This window comes from Tupaia chinensis, unplaced genomic scaffold, assembly GCF_000334495.1.
Source record: "Tupaia chinensis unplaced genomic scaffold, TupChi_1.0 Scaffold000272_1, whole genome shotgun sequence".
NCBI lineage: Eukaryota > Metazoa > Chordata > Mammalia > Scandentia > Tupaiidae > Tupaia > Tupaia belangeri.
The window spans coordinates 5762872-5786358 of record NW_006159754.1 but is presented as its reverse complement, the minus strand read 5'-3'; the positions used below and the strand labels follow the sequence as shown (position 1 = coordinate 5786358).

Below are 23487 nucleotides of genomic sequence, written 5' to 3'. Positions count from 1 at the left end.
ATCAGATGCTTACTGGATAGCTGACAAGTGTTAGAGTCAGAAAGAGGCTGTAGAAGTTAGTTTGAGCCTGACGCCCCTACCTACACAGTCTTCTGAAAGTCAAACCAGAAGGCTCTGAAAGTGTGCTGCAGAGCATGGTATTTCTTTCACCGGACCAACACTGGTCCTTATTGTTGCCACCCTAAACCATAATAAATTTGTTCTTTTAAATTTATTTTATTTCTTTTCATGAGAGAAAGAGAGAGATGGGTATCCTTAACAGGATCTCACCACATCATGATCTTTCCCCCAGCTTCCCCAGCCTTCCTCGCCAGGGCTGTGGGCACGTGGGTACGTGCAGCAGGTTTGGGCTGAAGCAAGATCGGAACCTGGGCCTCCCATATGGATCCAGTATTATGTAGTAGTGCCCTACTGACTGCAGCTCATTTTAAAAATGCTCTAGTTTACAGGTAAATTAAAGCATTTAAAATAGACTTTTCAAAATAAGTCATGTATTTAAATACTAAGAATCAAGATACAAATAAGGAATTCCAAGTTTTCTTGTTTCTTAAAATACCTTCATTCATTTTATTGAGATTGTTCATTCTATCAAAGGTAACTCACTATTATGTGTACTCTTTCTTTTTCTTTCTTTTTTTTTTTTCTTAGGTTTTTGTCATAGGGCATGTGTCCTTGCCAGAGGGAGACAGACAGTGAGAGGGGAAGTGAGAAATCACCCCCTGAGGGGATGGCCATACCACCATCCCTTTTCCTCCATTCTCCTCCTAGGATCTGGGGCACATACACACATGCACCTGGTGTGATTTTCAAGCTGCCAAGTCTGAGACTCGAACCTCAGTCAGCCATGTGGTTGTCCAGCACCTTGACCACTATGCCACCTGCTGGTCCCTATTATGTGTGATCTTAAGTCCTAACGAAAAAACATAAGAAGGTTAAATTTAAGTTTTACTTTGGTCTTTTACATTATTTAAAGATTGATGCCAGATAGTCCTATATGTTTTATTTATTTATTTATGGTTTTTTTTCTTTCTTTTTCTTGTTATTTTGTTACCTCTTTATATATTCCAGTGCATTGATAGTAGTCTCTAGAAGTGAGGCCAAGTCGAGGTTGGTCAATCTATAAAAAGTATACATAAAAAAATCATTTAGCTGATATGAAACAGTTGGACAAAGCGCAAGCATACCCATTTATGTATGCACAAGGGGCTAATCTTGTTTATGTAGGTAACAATCACACACTGAGATAACACATAATTAGAAAATGATTTCTACACTATTGTGAGTGTTAACCTGATGAGCAGGTAGTCTTGGGAAATGTTCTATAAATATCTCAGGAAAACGTGAGTGAAAAATACACTGGGAAGGATTTTTAATACAGAGCAGAAGATTCATGTGCACAAAAACATGTTGGAATCTAGGATTAGGGAATTTGTAAGTTACACATTTAAAGGACTTTCCAGTTTCCTGAGATTCTAGCATTTTCTCCTGGGGGGACATTCTTGTTCCCCCTCCCCCTTAGTTGTGAACCACTATGATGGGCCTAAGTAGGTCAGAGTCACTTAGGTTTCTATGGGTGGGTTGTGAGGAGAAACAGAAAAATCTATATGGCAGCTCTAAAACTTTTTTTCTAGTGTACATCTGGCGAGGACTTTTTTTTTTTTTTTTTTTTTTTTTCTTTATCCTAGAAAATGAAGGAGACTTCTTTATTCTTTACAAAGTTTCTCTGCTCAGAAAAACTTTAGCAGACCAGACAACTGGGTGAAAGAAGGCGAAAACTCATTTCTGCTCTATGTTTGGTCTACCTTCAGTACTCAAGTGAGAGCTAGGAGGACGCACAGCTCTGTGAGATGCGTGCTATTCAGGTAACACGGGTGTGGTTAACATGAGAATCCTAGCAGCTGCGAAGAGCTCAGGCCAATAAAAAAGACACATGACCCAAAGGACTGACATGGGAAGAGTCAGAAGGCATCTCCACATGGAGGGCCCTGTTCTCTCCCCAGCATCTAGATCCTCAAGGTGAACATCAAACATGCTGGCATTTGAAAAACTAAGGAGAGAATTATGGAAAGGGGGAAAGAAGACCTCTGCAGGAGAGCGTTGGGTTCAATTTCTTTCATAAATGTAATATAAATGACTGTAAAGATTTATGCAATCGTGACATAGATGCGAGTCCGTGACTTGAATCTTTTGGTGTAGTTTCTTTTACAGGAGGCCAAATAAAAGCTCTATAAAACATCTAGTCCATTTCAAACATATTCATTATTCTTGTCTTAGGTAACTCCAAATAAATGGTTTACATTCTAATAAAGCCATTTAAAGAGAACAGCATTTTATTTACCTTAATTCAGAAAGAATTTCAGATATTCTTTGGTGAGAACCAAAATTGTGTTCTAAACTGCTTTTCTGTGTTCTTTTTCAGAGCAATTAAGAATGTGTGCTTTCTAGGCCTGCATTACTTACATAAACCAAAGCAGGCTCTTTTCATGAAACATATTAAAAAACCAGGTGCTCTATCTGAATAAGAGGGCCTGGAGCCCACACTAGCATTTACAAGGGAGAAATACCTAAGACAGAGGAAGCAGAAGTGAGAAGTGAATGTCTAAAACACAGCATGAAGAAAATACTTTCAAAAGTGAGACTCCAGGTACCAGGGACAGAGAGTGAATTCATTACCACCTTGTTCATGCCATTCAAATGGAAATATGCATTATTTCTAGAGATCAATAACAGCAACGCATGCGAAAATATCTATACAACGTAAAGATCACTTTGGGATCTACCACATACACTTACGTGAATTATATGGTTCATAGAGTTCTTATCATCAGTGCCAACGAAAAAATTAATAAAGACTTTTTTCCCATATTTAGCATTTAGACGTGCAATTGATTTCTCAGCTGTCCAAGAAGCACCTGAAGCGATGAAAGATGAAATACATATTTAGAAGTCTCTGCTCGTTAACTTGACACTACTACCATAACACATTTTGTGTGGAAATTATTTTGAATAGAAAAGGAAAACTCCCTTACCATAAGTTTGCTCCCAGTTTTCTACTGCCACTGGCCACTCGAATATATCCGGCAACAGTGAGAGGAGAGGGGCTCCACCTCTACTATCAATAGCAGCTTTTGAAAACAATGAAAATAAATTTAGTATGAAGACGATGCACACTTTAGCACCAACATATGCATATCCTAATGACATCAAATGAGGAACACTTACATTCATTTATGCAAGACCTGTATAATGTTTTCGCTTTCTGCACCGCCTCTATGTCTTCAGTTCCGGGTTTCTGAAGGACATCTGAAATGGGGCATTAAATAAGATACATCAACATAATGGCTTATCTGCAACTGCAATTAATGGTTTCAACATAGGCTCAGTGAAAAAAGAAAAGAAAACAAAACAAAACTTGCTTTTCTGGAGATATGTTTACTCTATCTCCATTCCAAAACCCTATAGGAAAACCCAAACTTCTTACAAGTCATCATTCCTGGCACAGAACTGGAGTTGGTTTCATTAGCCAAGTTAGATGAAAGTCTTTTTGAGTAGATTATCTTCTTTTTTTTTTTTTTTTTTTGGTGAACACTGATGTGTATTGCTCTGTTAATGGATAATAGCTACTTTTCTTGAAATTGAGATAAAAAAGAAAACAAATAATAAGAGTAGATGAAATGTTTTTTGATAAGTTTTTTTTCTTTTTTTTTTTTTTTTTTGGTGAACACTGATGTGTATTGCTCTGTTAATGGATAATAGCTACTTTTCTTGAAATTGAGATAAAAAAGAAAACAAATAATAAGAGGAATTTGGAATTTAATATGAATAGTCCTCTTGATGACTGGAAAATAATTATCTCTGTGTGATTGTACTGTTCATGCTCCAAATGAATTAAATGAATTGTTCTACTCATTTGGATGTCAAAAAGTAGCAAAAATTGTTTTTCTACAGGGTATCTTCTGGAAGGGGAGGGAACACATGATAGAGGAGAGCAGGGATTTGCCAGGACTTTCTCAACTTCCTGGGGAGAATGTCTTAGCGGGGTTCCAATAATGTACCAGCTCTGAAAGGGCAAATCTTCTGTTGTTAATTCTTTGTCATTAATTAATTTATTGTTTTTTAAATATATTTTAACTATTACAATCTGTGTCTTCTTCCTAAGTTAACTTAAGCATCACTTTTCAATTTTTGTATTTTTAAGTTCACATTTAACCACTGTCCATCTTAACAGTGTACAATATGGGTTTCCCCAGCATGAATACAGTGCATGTCAATTCAGAGAGATTACCATATACATTAACATCAACACGTAACTTCCCATTTCTGTGTCTACTAAATAGCTTGTTCATTTTTCCCTGATCTCTTCCCTCTCTACCCTTTTTACCATCCCCTATCAACCATCCCCCTCCTATACTGTCTCTGGTTTCTACAGTTGTAGACGGGCAAATCTTAGTAATATAGTGACTTTAATGTAGGGCTGGGATACAGAGACTAAAGAAATAGTAGCAATTACTTATTTTTTTCTTCTGCAAGATGGCATAAAAGTGCCACCTCTAGGGATTTAAGAGCGTTACCATTTGTGTATACCTACAAATGAAAGCAGAAATGCTCTGAGAGACCAGCATATCCATTTCAGTGTCTATCACAAATCCCGAAGGCATTAACTTTAATCATTTGCAATGTTCCCTGTAATGCCTAACAGTAGTATCTTAAAAAGTGGATCTATTAAGAGAGAAATGTTTGATGCATAGATGCAGTCTCCACTGACCTTTCAAAACGACTTCTAGTTCATCTCTTAAAATGTCAAAGTTACTGTAACGGGAGCTGGTCTCGGGAATGACGTTGCGTTTCAACCAGCCTCCACAGGCATACTTGAAGAAGTCTGTACAGGGCTCAGCAGTAGCATCCATGTTCTGGATCAGTCGAGCGGCTGAAAGAGCAGAGGGAAGACTAGATAGGATGAAGGGTGTGGGCCATCAGGTGGCAGTGGCGGTTAAGGTGCTGGATCCCACATGGCCAACTCTGCCACTGTATTGGAGTGTGACTATCCCTGCTGGGGGGAGATTTCTCACTTTCCCTCCCCTCTCTCTGGCAAGCCACTGGCCCTATGCCAACAAAACAAAACAAACAAACAAACAAAACGAGGGTGCATTTTTTTCCTGAAGGGTGTATTTTTCTTCTGGAGAGTGTCTTTTTTTCTGAAGGGTGTATTTATAAAGTGGTTTGGAAAGGAAAACAAAAAGGCGTGCTGCTTTCTCTGTATGATCCTGTCACCTGGCCTGATGCTCCCTTTCTCAACAACTGTCAGTTCAAGAGGGATGATGAGTATGATCTGCGTGTAGACCTCAAGTCCTTTACTGTAGTTGGTTCATTTTATTCTCAAGTGGTCTGGGTCTTCCCAGTGTTTTAGAACCCCACCCCACCCCATGCCTTGCCTCCATTAACTGAGTTTCTTGCTAGTTGCTATCTCAGAAAAAAAGAATATAGGTCTACTTTGTCTTGGCTACCGAGAGCCTGAGGTTAACACAATGTCATTCTTCACTCTGATAACTTTAGTTGCTGACTCTGCCCTTCAAGGTGCTGTGACTTCAGAATATCTCGGATGCTCCGAGGGATGGAAGATTGCTAATGGATTTTTGTCATCTTAGCAAGGATCTGAAACCAGTTATTACTTCTTGGACTTCACTTAGAAAATTTTTGCAATTCAAATCCGACATCCGATTTGCATTTGTTTATGTTGTCCATCATTATAAAATGGGCTGTAAGCTTGTTAGTTTTATGTCCACTCTTTTATCTTTAAGAACTATGATGAAAATGCAAATCAGCCAACACCAAGTATTCACAATGTGCAAGGCACTGACTCTGCTAGGTGCTACAACGGTATAAAATATGAATTGTAACTACTGAAGAGAAGAAAATGGCCCCATGCCTACACCTGAAATAGAGAAAACTCTACTGCTACTGCCCTCCCTATTTTCTTTCTCATAGAAGTTGAACTGTTTTGCAATGAAAACAAAAGAACAATTCAAAATTCATCTGTCTCAAGAGTGTATAAGCTCTCAATCAAACTTTTGGAAATACCTACCTTTCTGAATTCATTAATTAAAATCTCCAAACAATTGCTGAGCTGTGTGGATTTTTTTTTTACTTGGTATGATAAATATATTTTCCAGTTGAATTGCAAACCCCCAGTTCTAACCACATTTTGGACATACTTGCTTGTCAGCCACCTCAGCCTTCAGCAATCTGATATTAAACTTGAGGTTGCCTCTAAACCAGTCCTCTCTACTTTTTTGCTTCAGCATAGAGCACAATTGTTATCAGAGCCTCTCATGTTTGAAACCTTCATGAAAACTATTGGTAATTGCCTTGATTTTTTTTTCCTCCTCAGTTTATTTTGAAAGAATGAGAGAAAGAAAGAGAGTGATTCCCTTCAAAATGTCTCACCATGCCATGATCCCACCAGCTAGTCAGCCATCCACACCAGTGTGTCGAGGTCATCCTGGGATCTAACCAGGAACCTCCAATGTGGCTCCAGTACCATCCTGGGATGCCCTACTGCCTGCACCACTGTGGTTGCGTTGTTTCTGACTTTTTCCTATACCCCTCCTCTCATGAACTGCATCAACCTAATTTACATATTCCTTCCCTTCTGAAGAACTCACCTAACTATTCCTCTTTCTAATACAATCTCCTTTCTTTTAAACATTCTACATACTTTTCACAGATTTTACTTCCCAAAACACACTTTCACAGTGGCTACAACCTTGCTCGAAAATGTCAGTGGTTGGGACCAGCAGTTGTAACGGCTATGTCTCTGGACTCCCACGTACTCGACCATAGTTTGAGTCCTAGATCCAGTGGCTTAAACTCACACTGGGCACATGTGCATGCGTGCCCCCAAATCCTGAGAGGAAAATGGAGGAGAAGGGATTGCAGCGTGGCCATCCCCCTTGGGGAGTGATTTCTCACTTTTTGTCTCTCTGTCTCTCTGTGTCTTTCTGGCGAGCGTACATGCCCTATAGCAAAAACCTCTCAAAAAAAAAAAAAAAAAAAAAGTCAGTGGTTGACATTTCCCAGGTTAAACTACAAACTCTTTAACTTGATCTCTAAATCTTCACCAGACTACCTTCTCTTCCTCCCTCTCTATAGTTTATACTGTACAAACTCTTCCATCCAGACAGGTTTACTCAGAGTGTCACAAAAAATGGTGTGTCCTCCTAGCCCTGTGTCTTTGCTTCTGTCTTCTCAACTCCACCAGACCATTCTTTCCAAGTTTTACTCATCCTTCAAGGTTCAGTTCACATCTCATCTCTCACCTGAATCATCTCTCACCTGACGCTTCCATGACTCCAAACGACAAGGAGTATTTCTTCTTCTGAACTCCTGAGAGCTCATCACCTCATTCAACTTTATTGTTTACATGAGGCTCCTTTATGTTTTTTTTAATTGCGGGTTTCTACTCTGCCTACCTAACCATTCTTCTGAAGTCATTCATCTCTGCGTACTCCCATTACCTAGTGCCTAGGTAACAGGGGTACAATTATGTTTATGTGTAACAAAACAGAGTCATGAGTCCTTTCATCCCCTTCTATACATCTCCTGACCTGCTCCTCCAGGTCACAACTGTTCTCATGTCACCACCTCCAGAGTCCATTCCATCCTTCCCTTTCCTACTGTTTCCATTCTTTCTCAAGTGCTCTCTCTCAGTCTCTCCTTGGGCCCTTTCATCTGAGCTGTGGCCCCATGCCCCTCCCTACCCTAGTCCATCCTGTCCTTCACTGAGAAAGGAATGTTTCCAAAGTAATTCAGCATGTCATTTTCCACTTCCAGTTTTCAATACAGGCCTTTTGCATTCATAATAAAACCAGGTTCTATAACTTAATCTAGTCCTGACATATTTAATGAAGCTTTTCAATCACTACTTTCTCACAACAACCATCTACCCCAATCAAGCAAATGGACCAGTTTCTGCTGTGCAACACCATAGTTTTCTTCTCTTGTAACTTTGATCATTTTGCTCCAGCCAGCCCCAACACCTATTAATATGTATCCTTTTGTATTTTTTTCACACTTTAAAGTTGGCAATTTTCAAAGCTGTTTAAATCCTCCTTCATGAAAGACTGTCCTTATGAAACCTGGATCAGCTTGCATCATTTTCATTTTTTGCATACAAGGAACGTAATGAACACATCTCTCTGCCTATTTAGAAATACCATTTGCCCTTTTAAACACTGAATAAAAAGGGATGAGAGTTGCAGCAGCAATAGCAGCACTGATGAATGAAAAATGCTCTGTCATAGGAATACGACTGTACTTCCCACATCTCTCGCCAGGGAAAAAGACAGCCCTCCCCTCTTAGGTCCAATTCCCTCACCTAATACCCAATATAAGTGAACTACTTGCACTTGTACAATGAACCAAAGCCCAGCATTCAGTCTGTGAAGAATGCTGCTAACTCCTTCCTATGCTACTTTTTAAGTTTCCTTTGACCAGAGAGCTTGACTGAGCATGGGTCTTCCAATCACTTCAAAGAGAGCTCTCCATCCTGATGAATATTTGGGGACCATGGGCCAAGGCAAGTCAGGGGCTAGCACTTTCATGCTAGGTCTTTGATCAACCTTCCTTTAATCTCTTATCATGGGTTTGATTCTCGTTTTGCACCTTATCCTCCGGACCTCCTCTGTGATGACTTTTCTTTGAAGTCAGCAGTAGACTTGTGGGTAGAAGCGCCATAGGAAACAGACGCTCAACTGTCAAACTGGTTGTAATTGTTTTTATGTTTTGTACTTTGTTTTGAATTACTCAACCTCTCCACATAGCCACACCTGGGCTCTTCAGATGTTTCCTTATCTGTGGGTCTCTGACTTCTGAGTAAACAAATGTTTAAAATCAAACAAAATGATTCCCCATAATAAGCAGACATAAAAAATTGATGTCATAAATGTGAATGTATTGACATGGAATGTTGTTGACAGGTGTTGTAAAGTGAAAGAAAGTGTGCTATTTTTTTTTTTTTTAATCTCTGAAAAACACAGAAAGTCTAGAAGGACATATACTAAGACATTTGCGGCAGTTATATCTGGATGGAAGGATTAAGGGTGTTTAATTTTGCATTATTTGCTTATCTTAATTTTCCAATTTGTATTAGATGAACATACATGACTTTTGCAAAAAGGAAAAAGAAAGTTTATTTTTCATTTAAGAAAATAGGTCCAGCCATGGTGGCATAGTGGTAACACAACATTCTGCAAAGCTGGAGCCATGTGAAAGATAAGGGTTCGGTTCCCAGGCCAACCTGTACATGCGGGAAGGCACTCTGTGATCCTGGGTGCCTGGAACAACTGGACAGTGCGGGGACATGTAGGGAATGCAGTGTGAGGCCCTGTTCAGGTTGCTGGTCTTTTTCTCCTTTTTCTCTGTTTCTGTTTCTCTCATGAAATACTCATTACTGTTTCTCAGTAAATGAATAATCTTAAAACAACCTATAAATTAAGAAAATAGTCACATAAATTAAAAAAAGTAATTTCTATTAATAATGAGCTTATTTCTTACAAATGACGATCCTGAATGTTCTGGGCTGATAATAAATGGCATGCTATTTCTTTCTCACTAATCTTCTTGTAATATTCTCCTACCTTATTTGACTATAGGAATTTAAAAGCAAGCTCAACTACCATCTGGGAAGTTATTAATTACTGTATTCATTACCAAGGGTCTATTATGTGGGTATGCATTGGGAGTTGCTGTATAAGCTGGGGAAAATGTTTGGGTTCTTAAGTCAGACCTGTTTGGAATTCAAAAGCTCCACCACTTTTTAATTGCATAAGATTAAGTAATTTTCCCAAGTTCAAGCAGTTGGTAAATGCAGGTGCTCCAGAGCTTGCATGCAGATGCGTTCATGCTCCTCCCTCCATGCTCTGGACCCAGAATGCAGTGGGCATGTGAGAAGTAGTGCTTTGCACTGCCCTTTTCTCTACTCCTTCCCAGTTACCCATCATTTCCCCCTTGTCCTACCCCTTCTCTTCCTCTCCTCCTTGCCAGCCTGTAGCCACAACTTCCCTCCTTCCCAATGTCAGCCTTATCACCAGCAGCTTGTGCAGGGGCAAAGGCAGAAAAAAGCATTAGGACTTGCAGGAGCCCCAAGTGAACTCTTCACAACAGGGTAAACAGATAGGAAAGTGGCACAGAGACCACTCACACTCAAAAGCATGTCAAAGAGCACATCTCCTTGAGGGCCTACATGGAGCATGTTTCTTGCCTCACTCATCTTTACAGCACACTGGATTATGAAGAGCGAAAAATTTCAGAAATGTACTTTATGGCAGTACTTTTCAACTCTGGCTGCACATGTCAGTCATCTGAGAGGCCTTTTAAACACACAGATGCCCAGGATCGACTCCTGATCAATTCAATCTGAATCTCTGGGGTCGGTCCAAGTAGTTTCCAAGATTTCCTGAATGGTTCTATTGTGTAGCTAGGGGAACAACCGGATTAGAGACAATAGGGAGAAATGGAAAATGAGGACAAGAGGATCTAATGTCAGGAAATAAAGATGGTTCCATACTTATGTGAATCAGGAATATTTCCTCTTTCCTTTTCAGTCTGCTGGGAGCGGGTGGCAATTGAGATTGTGAAGGGAATCTCCCAAGTGTCTTATGCACAAGCCCACTCCCCCCAAGGTCTCCCTTCTGTTCCATGGAGTTTAGCCTCCACAATCTCCTGTCCAAGCCCATCCATAATCCAGTTCCTTATGGGTGCTGCAGTTGTATAATCCGGAGAAAATGCCTCCCTTTCTCATCTTTATTGTCTTGAGTCTCAACCAGGGCTCTTGTGCCTTCAAGTTAACAGCTCTTTTAGAGCATACCTCTTACTCCTAGGAGCCATGAGCATCAACAGGCCTAGTGTTGGAGAGATTTTAATAGCAAAAAAAAAAAAAAGCATTACATGCTCCTTGACATACAATGAGGTTACATTGCAATAAACCCACAGGAAGTTGAAAATATCATTATTATGCAACCAGTAGTTGGTGTAATGGCTATGTCGCTGGACTCCCATGTAGTCGACTGTGGTTTGAGTCCCAGACCCAGTGTCTTAAACTCACTTCTCTGATGGCTAAGAGATATTTCTGCTGGGGACCTTCAGATGACATGGAGGTTAAAGTGGCTGGATCTTACATAGCCAATTGTGTGGTTCAAGTCCCAGACCTGGTGGCTTGAAAAATCACACCAGGCATGTGTGTATGCATGCTCAAAATCCCAAGAGAAGGGATTGCAGCATGGCCATTCCCATGAGGGGAGGGATTTGCTTTCTCAAGTTCCCTATCTCTCTCTGTCTCTCCCAGTGAGCACATATCATACCCTATAGCAAACTAAAACAAATTCAAAAAGAGGTAAGATGTCGGCTGTCAAAAGAGACTCAGTGCACATCACCTCAGCAGTATGCTGGACCTCGTTAGACATGGTAGAATTCCAGTGACATTAGAATCCCCTACATTTCTACCTAAAAAACAGACAATCCCTGACCCATATTTGAATGCCAGTGGCCTCCATGCTATAAGAGTTCCCTTTTCCAATCTGTATGCTATGTTTCCCAACAACATCAATAGTTTGCTAACTAAAAATAGGATTTCTGGCACTATTCACAATAACATTTCAATGTTTATACATGCATATTCCCTAGAGGCTAGTTTTTCTGGTCCTGCTTGTTTGTGTGTATGTATGGTTAAAACATTTTCTGCATTTGTTAAGTGTTCCTAAGAAAACTGCAATAAAATAGGGGAAATCTGACATAAATATAATTGTCACAAGCAGGAAATGACTAAACCAGATAGCATAAACTTTTGTGCTACAGTACTTGTTTTGTAAATTTGACTTTTTTTTAATGTTGGTACCTATTTAATATTTAGATTAATGTTACATTTTCACATGAATAAATCCATGGGAATTCCAAGTAAATATGATTGATCCTTCCTACATAAGTTTTGTTCTCTGAAGTCATCACTAACACTGAATTAGGGGATATTGAATCCTTGCCTCTTGGGGAAATATTAATCCAAGGTTAGTTTCCTGTGAACTGCTGGTCAGACAACTGATCATAACATAACTCTGTGGTGTGTGATTCTGTTTAGAAACACCTTACTTAACATGTAGTGTTGGTTTACTAACATTGGACTCACACCCATGGTGCTGTATCTCATGACTGAGCAGAGCCTATCTGTTACCATATATTTTCTCCAGAAGACACACCACAGCCTCTGTACTCAGGAACACTAGATAGCACTTCAACACTACACTTGTGGATCATTTCACACACCAACCAAATGCATAAAAGTGCAAAGAATGGACTTCAAAAAGACCCGAGTTTACAACGCCTTATTCAACGATGGCTGGGTACATGTTTGTAGGGAGATTCAAAAATTTTTGTCCAATCTGCAAACGACTGAGCAGCAGGCATGGGATTATAAATAAATGTTAGCGAGCAGGTGAACTAGGAAGCACGGAACCCACAAATACTGAGATCAACTCTACTATCATCTTTTTTCTTTGAACTTTTAGAAACATTAGTAAAAAGTGCAATATAGGCAAGAAAATTAAGTGGGGATAGGATACAAATAATTTCCTTCTTGATTACTACTCTATTTTAAATGCTCTTGGTCACTATATATTAGCCACATTTTACATGGGTTAGGTATTTGCTTATATCTGTGCCCTATGTTCACCCTTGGCGCCATGGTAAATTCTTCATTGATGCTTCCTGTTCTGCATGCAAGCAAGGTTTGTGAACGGTGTATGAACAAGACTGTTTACAACTTGTTCTTCCCAAAGTGACCTCAGCCCTTGACTTCCTGACCCCAAACACACAGCCCTGTGATTTCAGTATCTTTAAATCACTATAATTAGTCTGAATGATGACTATTTTAGAAGTGTCTAGAAGAGGTCAGAGGAATATTGAGGCACCAAGGAGCAAATGCTCTTTTGTGAAGACCTAAGGACACACATTTCTGACCCAACTTTCTGTCAAAAATGTTTTTTTTTATTTTTTTTATTTTTTTTTATTAACAGACATTAAGTTTGATATGACTTACTGGGCAATTTTGGACAATTTAAAAATCCCCTTAGATAACATTCTGAAAGTGCTGCTGATCTCATTTTTATTACAGCCCTCTTCTCACCATCCCCCCAACCAAAACGAAGGCAAAGTCAGAACATTCTGAAAGAACACAAGGAAAATGCAATGCAATCACAACAGGTCACAAAGGACTCCATTCAAAAGGCAGCAATGTGGAAACTAGAATCTGGGGGACCATTCCTGAAGAGAAAATTAGCAAGCACACAGACTCTAGTGCTAATAAAGACCAAATGGCTTTTATCACAAACTTGCTGGATCCTTTTACAATTCACTCTTCATTTTTAGATGAAAATCCCTAAATTGCTTTTGTGATGTCTTGGTAAAAAAAAAAAGGGAAGGGAGTTGAGGTACCAGAGGCCAACTATAATCCATAGCGCTAGCTTATCCTAAATTCAAACACTACCTGTCAACCACTAGTTAGGGTCCAGGTAAACCAAGGTCAAATAGCATACATGTCTAACTAGTCGATACCAAGGAAAAGAAGTCACTGAGCAACTGTTCAAATACTATGGATTGGGACCTGCAAATGGCATAATGGTTATGTCACTGGACTCTCAAGTGGTTGACCATGGTTCAGTCCTGGACCCAGTGGCTTAAAACTCATGCCAGACATGAGTGCGTGCATGCCCAAAATCCAAAGAGGAGAATGAAAGAGAAGGGACTGAGGCATGGCCGTCCCCCCAGGAGGTGATTTCTTGCTTTCTGTCTCTCTGTCTCTCCAGCAAGTGCACATGCCCTATAGCAAAAAATCTCTCTAAATCAATCAATCAATCAATCAATCAAATACTATGGACTACATAGGTAGATCTGGGAAAAGTTTCCAAGTGTTGTGACCTGTTCTATACTGCTGCCTCTCAATCTGGAGACCTATTTTTGGTGTTCTAGCTTGAGGAGTAATTTGTTTACAACTCTATTTCATCCATACATGTGACTAATTTACCATATATGCATAGGCTTTATACATATAACACAAATATACACACACATGCATGCGTATGCACAGAGTCACAAGGCAACATGTAATCAACTTGGAATCCATTCACTCTCAGATTAGTAGATACTCAGATTTACATATATAATGTGATTTTCATTTGGTTTCCATTGAGGACATTTAAATATAGTATTATTAGGTGGTTGGAAAAGTCATGATGCATTTTTACATAGAAAAACAGAAAAAAATACATCATGACTTTTCTTTTTTTTTTTTTTTGTGAGGGGAGCCCACCTGGAGGGGCAGGTCTGGGCCAGACTGCCATGTGAAATCTGGGCTTTATTCCAAGTTGATATGGAAGTTACAGAACTTCTAGATATGCTTAGGTTGTAACTTTGTATTATTTTTATTAATTTTTAAATTTATTACCTTTATTTATTATTTATACATCATTGTATACATGTATACATGTATACATGTATACATCATGCTATACATCATTTAGACTGTAAAGAGACTTTACCCAGCGTGACATCATGACTTTTCTGACAACCCAGTAAGAATGATAAGAGAAGCCAAAGTCTGACCTGTGTCAGGCACAAAGCATTCACTTCATGCTGGACACTTTCCTACAGGCTTTAATGTTTGTGTTCATTTTACTCTATTATGGAAAATTTATTTTATCCCTACTGTAGAAATGAAGGATAAGTAACTTGTACCGAAGACACAGAGTTGGTTAGGGGAAACACTGGGGTTTGAATATAAGTATCCTGTGGCCACAGTAGGTTCCCCCTCCCCCGCCTCAACTTAGGTTTTTGTCACAGGGCACGTGTGCTCACAAGAGAGAGACAAAGACAGAGAAAGGGAATGTGAGAAATCACCCTCCAGGGGAGATGGTCAAGCCATAATCTCTTCTCTCATTCTCTTCTCTGGATTTGGGGCATGAACGCACATGTGCCCAGCATGATTTTCAAGCCTCCAGGTCTGGGACTTGAACCACTATCAGCCACGTTGGAAGAATCCTGTGCCTTAATGACCATGCCATGGGCTGGCCCCAGAGTAGGTTTTTAACTACTAAGCTAAACTGCCTCTTTGGTTGTAGTAATTTCTTTCTCAAATCTGCTCCGTGAAGGAGGAGATATTACCTTCATTTTAAGGCAGTCTAGGCACAGAGTGATTACATGGCCAAAGTCATCAATACGTATGAATTGAGACTGAGCCTAAGTCTAGTTTTAAGTGATAATTTTCCTACATTAACTCCAAATAATGCTTTGGAAAATTTTCAAAAGCTCTATAGAGAGAGGAAGAGAATCCAAATTAAGCCATACATGAACCACTGTTTTCTTGACAGCCAATTCAGATTTTAATTGCACTACAACATGCATATAGCCATATGAATTTTTTCACCTCATTTGGCCCTGGATTTTAGAAGTCGCTGAGATAATCACAGAAATTTCAAGTCTAATGGACCCCACAATAATAATCTTTCGTTGACACTCCCCAAATTAGTGAAATTCTTTAGTCTTATCTCAGAGCCCATTTCAATGAATGGCTCATGGCCAAGAGAGGACCGGTAATAATTTTCCAGTCGGGATTCGTCCAAAATTCACAGCTGAAACATATTTTGTTAATCCACAGAAGCACTGTAACTGTGCTACAGCTAAGTTAAAGTCCTTTAAGTCTAAACATAATTTTTCTTTTTCAGATCCAATTTGCATTTTGAATCCTAGAAGGCTCTATTAGCAAAAAGCTATTAGGGATTATACTGTAATATAAATATATCACAAAATAAGTTACCATATATGCTGTGGATTATGAAGTTAATGACTAATAATATTCCTTTTTTTCCCATTAAATCTATAGAAGGTCACAAAAAGGCTACATTGCTCATTTAGTAATATTTTTCAGGTGGACACCAAGGTCTCTGGACACTAGTGGATATCTCTGAAGAGAAGGCAATGAGATGACATGGCCACGTTCCTCCAGTTTAAACATCTGTTATTTTGGAGCTTGTTGTTGGTCAAGAATGACCAGTAGCCTTCAATGACATGTAATTACTGAGAGTAACTCAAAGCATTCTGCCTTCGCATCAATTTTGGTTAGGGAGTGGTGCAAACAGGAGCGGGAGGACAAGTGAGGTCCACAGTCCTTCTAGAAAGCTGCCGAAAATGAAGTCAAATGGTAAAAAGGCTCTCTAGTGAGCACTAGCGAGCACGATTAAATTTAGTACTGACAAAGGTACTTCCAAAAGCTCATGGAAAAAAATGAAACACAAGTACAAGTTTGTTTTGGTGCCAACAAATTTTTAAATCCATGCATATTTTCTCCACAATCTGCATTTTCTGTGAACTTTTAGAAGTCCCCTCCTATTAATAAACCAAGCATTTATTGACACAAGATGGTGTGTGGTTCCACATATTGACATATTTTTACTGAGTAAATAATTCTTTTCTATTATAGAAGACCCAAAGGATTTTTTAAAGCCATTGCTTTCTCCAAAAGATTTTCTCTTTGCGAAGCCTGAAAAGACTCTGAAGCTTTCCCATTTATTCTGACAAATATTTTGAGTACCTTATATACCCAGCATTATGAGAAATTGAATATACCATGATGAATAAACAGACACGATTCCTAGCCTCACAGAGCATCGTCTTAAACAAGTCTGTTTATTTTCCTGTTTTGAAAATTGCGAGGTGTGTGCACTTATGAGAGAGAGAGAGAGAGAGAGAGAGAGAGAGAGGACAGAAAGAAAGAGAGGGAGCGAGAAAGAGAGAGAGAGAGGAGAGAGAGAGAAAGCACCCACCCAGTAGGCGTGGTAATGCCGCAATTCTTTCTCCTCCACTTCTCTTTCCTATCAGGATTTCGGCTACTCACACATATGTACACAGTGCATTTTCCAAGTTGCTGGGGCTGGGATTAGAACTGCAGTCTGCCCTGAGAGATCTGGCTCCCAATGTACAGTGTTTAATCACTGTGCTATGAGAGTGACCCAACAAAATTTTATAATGCACATGAACTCCTATATATGATATAGTTATAGCTAAGATGAAGGGTTCTTTCCCAAACTTACCCCATGTTCAGCTAACATGTAAAACACTTCCTTATGTGTAATCTGGAGGGAAGGAGTCACTTGCAATGAGCTTCATGAATTTATGCCTGTATGTGTGAACTGACCAGGGTTTGAACTGGCACACTACGAAAGAAGCAACCCAGGACAGAAGACACTTAGAGGAAGGTGGTTGTTGACAAACAGCAACACTGAGCTACCCATTGGCATCCTGCAAAAGAGCACAGAAGTTGAATGAAAAGAGAGCAGAAATGGGATTATCAAGAAGAGAGGAATTCAGACAGAACTAGAGTTGGAAAAGAAAAACCAGACTCATAAAAAACTTTGGTCTTAGAGAGCTAGAAAACTTTTCCACCTAGGAAATTAGTTGAAAATGCTCCTTAAAGTAGGAAAATAATGGGAAAAGAGAAATGCAGAAACTGTTTCCTCATTGACTTAGTTCTAGCTCAGAGGATAGAAATAGTAAATGGTGAGTTAGACAACTGAGAAGAGAATAAGTGACTTAAATGTTAGCGAAGGAAGTAGATCAGAAAGACAAGGACTAAATCCAGGAGTCTTCACAGAGATGTACAGGAAGTGAGAAATCTGACTTACACAAGCAGATCAAAGCCAGACTAAAAACAGCTCTTTGCTGCTTGATTAGTGCACTAGGTGCCCTGACAAATCACCTCTCATCAGCAACATTGGTTATGTTACTTCAAAATAATGAACTTGAGAATATATTCATTTATTCAACCAATACTTACTAATAACTAACTATGTCTCATACACCTTGCTAGTGGCTAACAGAATGATGAATAAGGAACAGCCAAATCTTACATTTTAGTGGGCAAAAACTAGACATTGGACAATGACCTAGTGAGATAACAGGTGATGAGTAAAGTGCAGGCATGCACACTCTAGAAGCAAATGAGGAGGTACTAGTGAAAACAGAGGAGAAAAGAGCATTTTATTCATCAATTCATTCATCCCTTCAGCCATCCAACAAATATTTGAATCCAGTACTGAGCTGTGCTCCAGGTAGAGGAACTTGATGAAAGAAACTACTGAAAGAGGGCTGGCATGGGGGTGCTCTCTGTGAGTGCAGAGCTGGGCCAGCCTCTGCTGGAAGCATACTGGATAAAGAGCTAGGTCCCCATGGCCTGCCTCAGCACTCTAGGAATCCTGTCTGTATCTGACTGAATGAAACAGGGGCCTTGGTCACCCCTTTGTCACCCCATCCAGTGATGGGGAGGGGATCTGACTATGGGAAAGAAGACTCACTCTGGTTGAGGTTGCAGGTAACAACCAGCAAAGAGCTATGACTAATATGGGATACACAGTTTCGGAGACAAAGCACACTTCAAGGTAACCCTTTGACCTTTTTCAAGGTAAAAGCAGTGATACTTGTAAGCACACCTCCACCCAGGGCAAGGGTTCTAATCAATGTCCAGCACAATGAGTAGCCCATAATGGACACTCCAAAAGAATCCTTCATTCCCAGTTAAGTCTCTTCATAGTAAGGTATCATCATCTGCTATTTATAGACTAAACCCCATGCATGCGCTCTACCCAACTCTCAAATATTTTGGTGCTGATTTCTTTTTTCCTGTCACTCCCCTGAAATTTTTTTAAAAAAATATATTTTTTATTGCTCATTTAAAATCAGACAGGCAATTTATGAGCATTTTCAGATTTTTTGGATACATAATTACATTTTATTTTATTAAATAAAAGAAGACAAAAAAACCGGAGTCCTCCCTCTTTAAGTTTTTTAAATTAATAGGTGTGTTAGCTGACAGTTGAAGAGATGGCAGGGTCCCAGGCTTTCTGTCTGGGCATGCAAAGTTAGTGGAAGCTGTTCCTTGCTCAGTATATGAAAAAACAATTTGCTCTCTATAAAATGTTTGTCATTTACATAAACTGGGCTCAGGTGGAAGTGGTTTGACCAGTGCAGTGAGACTGACTCCTATTAGGCTGTCAGGAAAGTCATGACACATTTTTCTATGTTCTTCTAGGCAGAAATGCATCATGACTTTCCCGGCAGCCCAATGTTTGGGGCAGACTTATAAGAGGTCAGCAACAGGAGGTTCCCAGCTAAAAGTTATGGAAAGAAGCTACGTAGGAAGAGGCCGAGTGGGCAGCTGTGAGGAAGGAATTAAAATTGGCAGGTGTGCGTGGGGACCCAAGGAAACTTTAGTTTTTCAGGGTCTGGTAAAAGGTTAGGAGTTTGCTAGCTAAGCTACATTTCAGCCCCAGAAGACGGAAAAGAAAAGGCAGAAACCCAGTTTCCAGAACTGGGAAGTATGCCAGAAGTGACATCCCTAAGGGACAACACAGAAACCCAATTACTAGAGCTGAGGTCAGGGGCAGATCACCTGGTACAAAGCTGACTGGCATGGAGCCACTGAGCCACTGACCTTGGACCCTCTGGGTGCTAGGGCCAAGAATAGGGCTGGTCTTGCAATTGGGGCCTCACATGGAACTCAACCAGTCTGTCAACTTTTCAAAACTCCTCCCCCACCACCCAGGGGGTACATGTGCTCTCCAGAGACAGAGAGACAGAGAGAGAAAGCATCCCTCAGTAGAGCATGGTCATACTGTAATTTCTTCTCTTCCATTTCTCCATTCTATTGGGATTTGAAGAATACATACACACTTGTCCACGGTGTTTTTAAAGACACCAGAGGCTGGAGTTTGAATTGCAGTCAGCCATGAGGGTTCCAGCTCCCTTAACCACTAGGCTACAGGACCAGCCTCCACCTTTTCTTTTTGTTTTCATTTTTTTTCCTACCATGCAAAGTTTCACAACACTCACTGTTACTATCTTACATTATCTTTTGAAAGATTCATATTTACACAGATATAAGTTTGTTTAAGGTGATTGTAACATTTCATTTGTGTCATTTCTTCTCAACATATTGTCAGATCCTTGCTACAAAACATTATGCACAGTGCTTTGAGAAATGCACAGTTGAGTTAACAGCTATGTATTCTGCATGCTTTATTTCATTCTCTTAAAAATGATTAAAATGGTTTTTGTTACAAATACAATGATTACTATTTTGCCTCTTGCCTTCTAAGTTAGAAAAATTATTAACTGCTATACACATGTGTTTGGGAATAATTCACTGATTTTAGCTTCAGACTGGCAGAGGTATCAGAAACATTCTAATTTCATTCAACTACTTTAATTACACGAGGATGTCAAAGTATTTAACAAAAATACCTAGAGGTATTTTAAAGTACGTATTGGTTCTTCAAGTACATCTTGTTATATATACATCTTTAACAATTTGGGAGTCTTTAAGAATATTTTTGAACTCCAGGGAAGTCTTGATTAATAAAAAACTACTTAATGGGTCAGCAGGTTGTGAGTTTTAAGCCACCGGGTCCGGGACACGAACCGCGGTCGACTACGTGGGAGTACAGCGACATAGCCATTACGCTAACTGCTGGTTCCCCAGGGAAGTCTTGATTAATAAAAAACTACTTAATGGGTCAGCAGGTGGCATGGAAGTAAAGGTGGCCAGATCCCACATGACTAATTCACAGTTTGAGTCTCAGACCAGTAGCTTGGAAAACATGCTGGGCACATTTACATGGGTGCTCAAAATCTCAAAAGGAGACTGGAAAAGAGGAAATTGGTGTGGCAACCTGCCCTGGGTGGTGATTTCTCACATCCTTCCCCAGCCCCCAGTGAGCACATGTTCTCTGTAACAAACTATTTAAACTACTACTTAAAAAATATAGCCTGGGCCATAGTCACCATTTTATACTTGGTTTGGTTATTTTCACTTAAGCATGCAGCACAGAGGAACAGACCAACTGTTGTCGGCTATTGGGTTTCTACGAAATGATGACTTTCCAATGATCCCGTCCATGTGGGAGACTAACCCCCTTTCCCATAGTTTCACAGCAAAGGACCTGTATAGTTGGACTTCCCAAAATACAAAAAACAAAACAAACAAACAAAAAAGACATTTTTTATTTGACTTCTGAAATATGAATCTGGTTTACTGAAAGTCTAAACAAAGATTATACCACTGGGAAATGTTTAAACAGAACACTTAAAGGTAAGAGCTAGGGACCAGCAAGCAGCATAGTGGTTAAGGCACTATGGCCAACCATGTTTCAAGTCTCAGAACCATAGGCTTGAAACTCATGCTGGGTGTGTGCATGTGTGACCAAAACCCTAAGAGGAGAATGGAGAAGAATGAATTGTGGTATGGCCATCCTCCCCAGGAGGTGATGTCTCACTTTTTCTCTCTCTGTCTCTTTCTGTGTCTCCAGTCAATGCACGTGCCCTCTAATAAAAATCTACCCCCCCAAAAAAAAGAACTCTGATTTATTAAGTTTTTATCCATACTAGCAAAAAAAATAAAAATAAATTCATCATTTATTTTAATTGTGAGCCAGCCAGTGACGTGCTTGTTAAGGTGGCTGGATCCCACATGGCTGACTACGAGATTCTACTCCTGGACCACTACTTGAGAAACACACTGAGCACGTGTGCATGTGTGCTCAAAATCCTGAAAGGAGAGAGAAATGGAGGAGAAGGGATCATACTGTGACCATTATCCATGAGGGATATTTCTCAATTTCTCTCTTTCTCTGGTGAGCACACACTGTCGCCAGCAAATTTTTAAAAATAATAAGTAATTTTAATTCTATCAAATTAAATTCTATTCAATGGAGTCTACAATAGTAGCCAGACAGGTGGCCATCTAGCGTCTCCTCTTATCAGTTATCGTTTACCCTTTTGAGTGGCATATTGCATATCACAGCACATGAACAGAAAACTCTAATTCATGTGAACTAATTTATAGACCAGGTGGCACATTCTGTGATTCTAAACTCTTACTCTTATCACCAAACATTTACTCCATTCAGAGGAATTACCTATTGCAAGGAAGAAAAAGGAACTGGAGGGCCAGTCCTATAGCCTGGTGGTTAAGGGGACCAGATCTCATATGGCCTACCAAGGTTCAAATCCCAGCCCCAGTGGCTTAAAAACTATGTCAAGCACATGTGCACGTATGCCCAAAATCTTGAGAGGATGGAGAAATGGAGGAGGAGAAGAATTGCATCATGGCCACATCCCCTTGGTGGGTGTTTTCTTCTAATTTCCCTCTCTCTGTCTCTTACCTTTCTCTCTCTTTGAGGAAAGTGCAGGCATCCCTTGGCAATTAGAAAAGAAAAAGGGATTATGTGTGAAAGGAAACAGATTAGAGGAGCATTTCTGAAATCTGCTTCATTAAGAAGGCATGACCGTGGGGCCAGCAAGTGACGTGGTAGTTTTGGCACTGTACTCCTAATGGCCAGCTAGCTGCAGTTGGAATCCCAGACCTGGTGGCTTGCTTTCCCATTTTTTTCTCTCTCTCTCTTTGTCTCTCTGGTGAATACATGTGCCCTATAGCAAGTTAAAAAATAATAATTTAAATTAGTAATTCTTTAAAAGAAAGCATTAGTGGGCTAGCTACGGTGGTTAAGAGGCTTGGTCCCACATGGACAACCTCATAGTTCAAGGGCCACACCTGGTAGCTTGAAAAACACCCCAGAGATGTATGTCTTTGTGTCCAAAATCCTGAAAGGAGAGCAAAATGAAGGAGAAAGGATTGTGATATGGTAATCCAGGAGTGCTTTCTCATTTTCCCTCTTTCCATGAGTGAACATACCCTTTAGCAAATGAATGAATGAATGAATGCATGAACAAATTAAAGCTTTAAAAAAAAAGACATGAGTATTTATTCTCATGCCTACTCACAGAAGGCACTTCTGGCTGTGATTCAACTGAAACCCCTTCCTCGATGCTCTTCCTATACCCCCTCTTGTACCACATTGTAGTATCAAAAGGCGAAACTGGCCTTCTGTTGTCATATAACAGAATAACTATATGGATACTTCATGAAGTATCCACGTTATTACTGACCACTGTGCTTATCATTTCGGCTATTGCCAGTCGACCAAGTCAATCTCGATCTCATCATCTATTGACTTCCCAGGCATTTGTCTCTGTTTATTAAAGACTTGGACACTTGATTCAGTTTTCCCTTCCAAATGCATTCTACTGTCATGCCAGGTAACATCAGGCATCATGTAGACATCTGCTGCACTATAGCATAAGAATTTCTTGACCTTCTGAACTCTCAAGACTTTCACCTCCACTCTGCATTATACATGCACCTCCATAGCAACGTCTTGATATTATCATTACCCAGAACAGTTTTACTTGTGAAATCTTCAACTCAAGTAATCCCCTCTCTGACCTTAGGATTCTTAGAGGTTTTTCATTTCTTATTCTGCTCTTTGACTTCACTGAGAACTCTCACCCCATGCCTGCTCTATTTTCACTTCCTCAATCCAGCCTATGTCCTATAGG

At 39.8% G+C, this 23487-nt stretch overlaps 1 protein-coding gene across 1 annotated transcript in view; it reads right to left on the bottom strand.

The window, feature by feature from the left end:
- The window catches only part of MME (membrane metalloendopeptidase), a 118667-nt gene that overhangs the window by 76312 nt on the left and 18868 nt on the right, over window positions 1-23487 (bottom strand). The window contains exons 4-9 of the mRNA XM_014588278.1: window positions 9296-9482; window positions 4766-4962; window positions 3223-3303; window positions 3030-3125; window positions 2794-2912; window positions 1052-1117 (exon numbers count right to left, since the gene is read on the bottom strand). Coding sequence (XP_014443764.1) covers window positions 1052-1117; window positions 2794-2912; window positions 3030-3125; window positions 3223-3303; window positions 4766-4962; window positions 9296-9482 — 746 coding nt within the window. The remainder of the gene's footprint in view (window positions 1-1051; window positions 1118-2793; window positions 2913-3029; window positions 3126-3222; window positions 3304-4765; window positions 4963-9295; window positions 9483-23487) is intronic.